A 2,500-nucleotide genomic window follows, 5' to 3' on the forward strand; every position below is an offset into this window, starting at 1 on the left:
ACAAGTGATCGCTGTTCTACACCTGATTTTTTCCCTTCCTCCCTGGCAGCTTGCAACAGGACCTACTACGGCAGAATCGGCTCGACCTACACTCTGCACGTACCTCGCCCTCACAAGGAGACGCTGCCGCACTTCTGTCAGCTGACCTTCTTCGCCTCCGGGAAGCTGTACGGCGACCTTGTCCAGCTGAGCATTGAGAAGTTCACACTGGGCAGGTTAGTGTTACACCCACGAGGATAAGTAGTAGTGTGTGTGTATTTGTGTTTCTTGGATTGTGTGTTTGACTGAGAGAGAGAGAGAGAGAGAGAGAGAGAGAGAGAGAGAGAGAGAGAGAGAGAGAGAGAGAGAGAAAGAGAGAGTATGTGTGTGTGTAGGGTTTATTTCATGTAGTGAATTTAGATAATTTTAAAATCATTACTAAAATAATGATCTGATATATATCTTTGGTCAATGTAATGCATTAATCTATCAAACAATAGGGTAGTGGCCGTGAAATCGTAGGCTTCGTCAATAGTAAAAAATATCACCTGTTGGTTTCGCTCTTTCACGCCCAAATTTCCCTGCAGATTCATCTCGCACACGAAGGACGGCTGTCCCGACGGCCACATGCAGATAGAGGAGCTGAGTCGCCCGCTCAACGCCGGCTTCTGGTGCGGGACGTCGTGGGGCCACAACGTCTACTACTCCGAGACCACCGCCATCACGGTGATGCTGCGGGTGTTCAACATCAGCGAGAAGAACGAGGGGGAACGGGGCAGCTTCCAGCCGCAGGATAACATCATGCTACGCCTCTCCTATCGGTTCTTGCAGAAAGAGAAAGCAGTTCTGCGCTACGGCCCGCCTTACAAGCGTAGCTACCGAGGCGAAGATATTACGCATTCATTTTGTGATAAGTCCTTCGTAAACTGTAATAAGAAGAACTGTAAGATTCAGTCTCCCAACTTCCCGGGGATTTACCCGCGTAACCTCACGTGCTATTATCACGTCAAGCAGACTCACATACCGGATGGAAAGATCGCTCTCGTGAGGGTCCTGCAGCGAAATCCTCACCTCATCTACATTAAAGACCGGAATGCGCCGCACTTGTCCCGCGAGAGACAGCTGGAGGTTGGGAAATCCTGCCACACCCTCCATGACTACTTAGTGGTGTTCGACGGAAACACAACAACAGCGCCCGCCCTGTCCACCCTCTGCAAAGGGGGCGCGGCGCTGACTGGTTTGACTTCCAGTGGGCCAGACATACTCTTGCTCTTTCACGCCTCGCCCTACGATTTTCCATTCCAGGACTCTCCCCGCAGGCGCACGTATGGTTTTGAATTAGACGTTGAAGTAAAGTTTGTTGATCGCGAGTCAACGGCATATGTACCCAGGGGCTCCAAGTGTGAGTATGTGATTAGCAGCCAAGGTCAACGGAGTGGGTATGTGCAGACCGTAGAGCATTCCCTTTTGCCGAACACTACCTGCATTTGGCAGCTCAAAGCTGGGAGCTCAGAAATCGTGTGGTTATACTTCCTGCACTACCGTCATGTTATACACCCAGAGATGCCGCGACCAGCCAAGTGTCCGAACACTCTTCAAATCCATGATGGACTTACCACCGGAGCTGGCGAGGACAATTCGACAACTTTACTTGGCAAGTTCTGTAAACAAGACAAAATTCCTCGTGTGTGTAGTGGCGTCCATGCCCCAAGCCCTCACTCGGCTTCATGCTCACCTCAGGATAGTTATGTGTCGACCCAGCCAGCCATGACGTTGCTGCTAAAATACGCTGCCGGCACTGCTCCTTCACATGTCGAGTTTTTGGCAAGATATGAGTTTGTAGATACACGCCAGTGGGGGGAGCCTTCCCCTTGGGGAGGACCGTGTGACCGTACTTTTAGAGTACGACCTGATCGCCTATTTGCCTCGCCCAGAGATGTGTTTATGTTTGGACGAGGTGGAGCAAAAAGATTGTTGTGCGTGTACACTTTCCATGTTCCATCACACCAACGTATTTCGCTGCGGATATTGAGGTCAAAAATGGGGTCCAACTGTACCACTGTGTATCGTCATGCTTCCCGACGCTATGAATGTTCCCATGGCGGTCAACCAGGCGAGCCAGCCATAAGACTTACCGAGGAACCTTGGTCTTATGTACCTGTAGAAAGGGCCTGCCTCTGTAACGTATCCAATGGACAGTCCTTTAACATTATTTCTTATACAAATCGCGTACGGCTCACATTCAGCATCTCAAACATGACTCCAAATGAGGATTATAACGATTACTTTTTTGAAGGAGAGTATAACGTGCTAGATGCGCCTCTGGAGGTCATTGAGGGCTGCAATGAGACTGTTCGCCATCTAAACGGTCGTTATGGAAATTTCACGGTTGGTGCTGGACGGGGAGACCTCTGTGCGGGTCTTCCTCGTCTAATCAGCGCGACCGATTCGGCTTTTCTTTTCCTGAGGGTTCGAGGCTTCACTGCCACAGACGCGAACTGTGAAGTGGCTTCGAGAATCA

The 2,500-nt window shown here is 50.3% G+C and overlaps 1 protein-coding gene across 1 annotated transcript in view; it reads left to right on the forward strand.

Moving 5' to 3' along the window:
- Positions 1 to 2,500, forward strand: part of LOC122260611 (uncharacterized) — an 8,009-nt gene that overhangs the window by 3,679 nt on the left and 1,830 nt on the right. The window contains exons 2-3 of the mRNA XM_043027975.2: positions 50 to 215; positions 567 to 2,500. The exon at positions 567 to 2,500 is cut by the window's right edge and continues 1,830 nt beyond it. Of these exons, the coding sequence (XP_042883909.2) occupies positions 50 to 215; positions 567 to 2,500 (2,100 nt within the window). The remainder of the gene's footprint in view (positions 1 to 49; positions 216 to 566) is intronic.

This window comes from Penaeus japonicus, unplaced genomic scaffold (assembly GCF_977035675.1).
Source record: "Penaeus japonicus unplaced genomic scaffold, GWHDUDI00000001_assembly GWHDUDI00000004, whole genome shotgun sequence".
Lineage (NCBI taxonomy): Eukaryota > Metazoa > Arthropoda > Malacostraca > Decapoda > Penaeidae > Penaeus > Penaeus japonicus.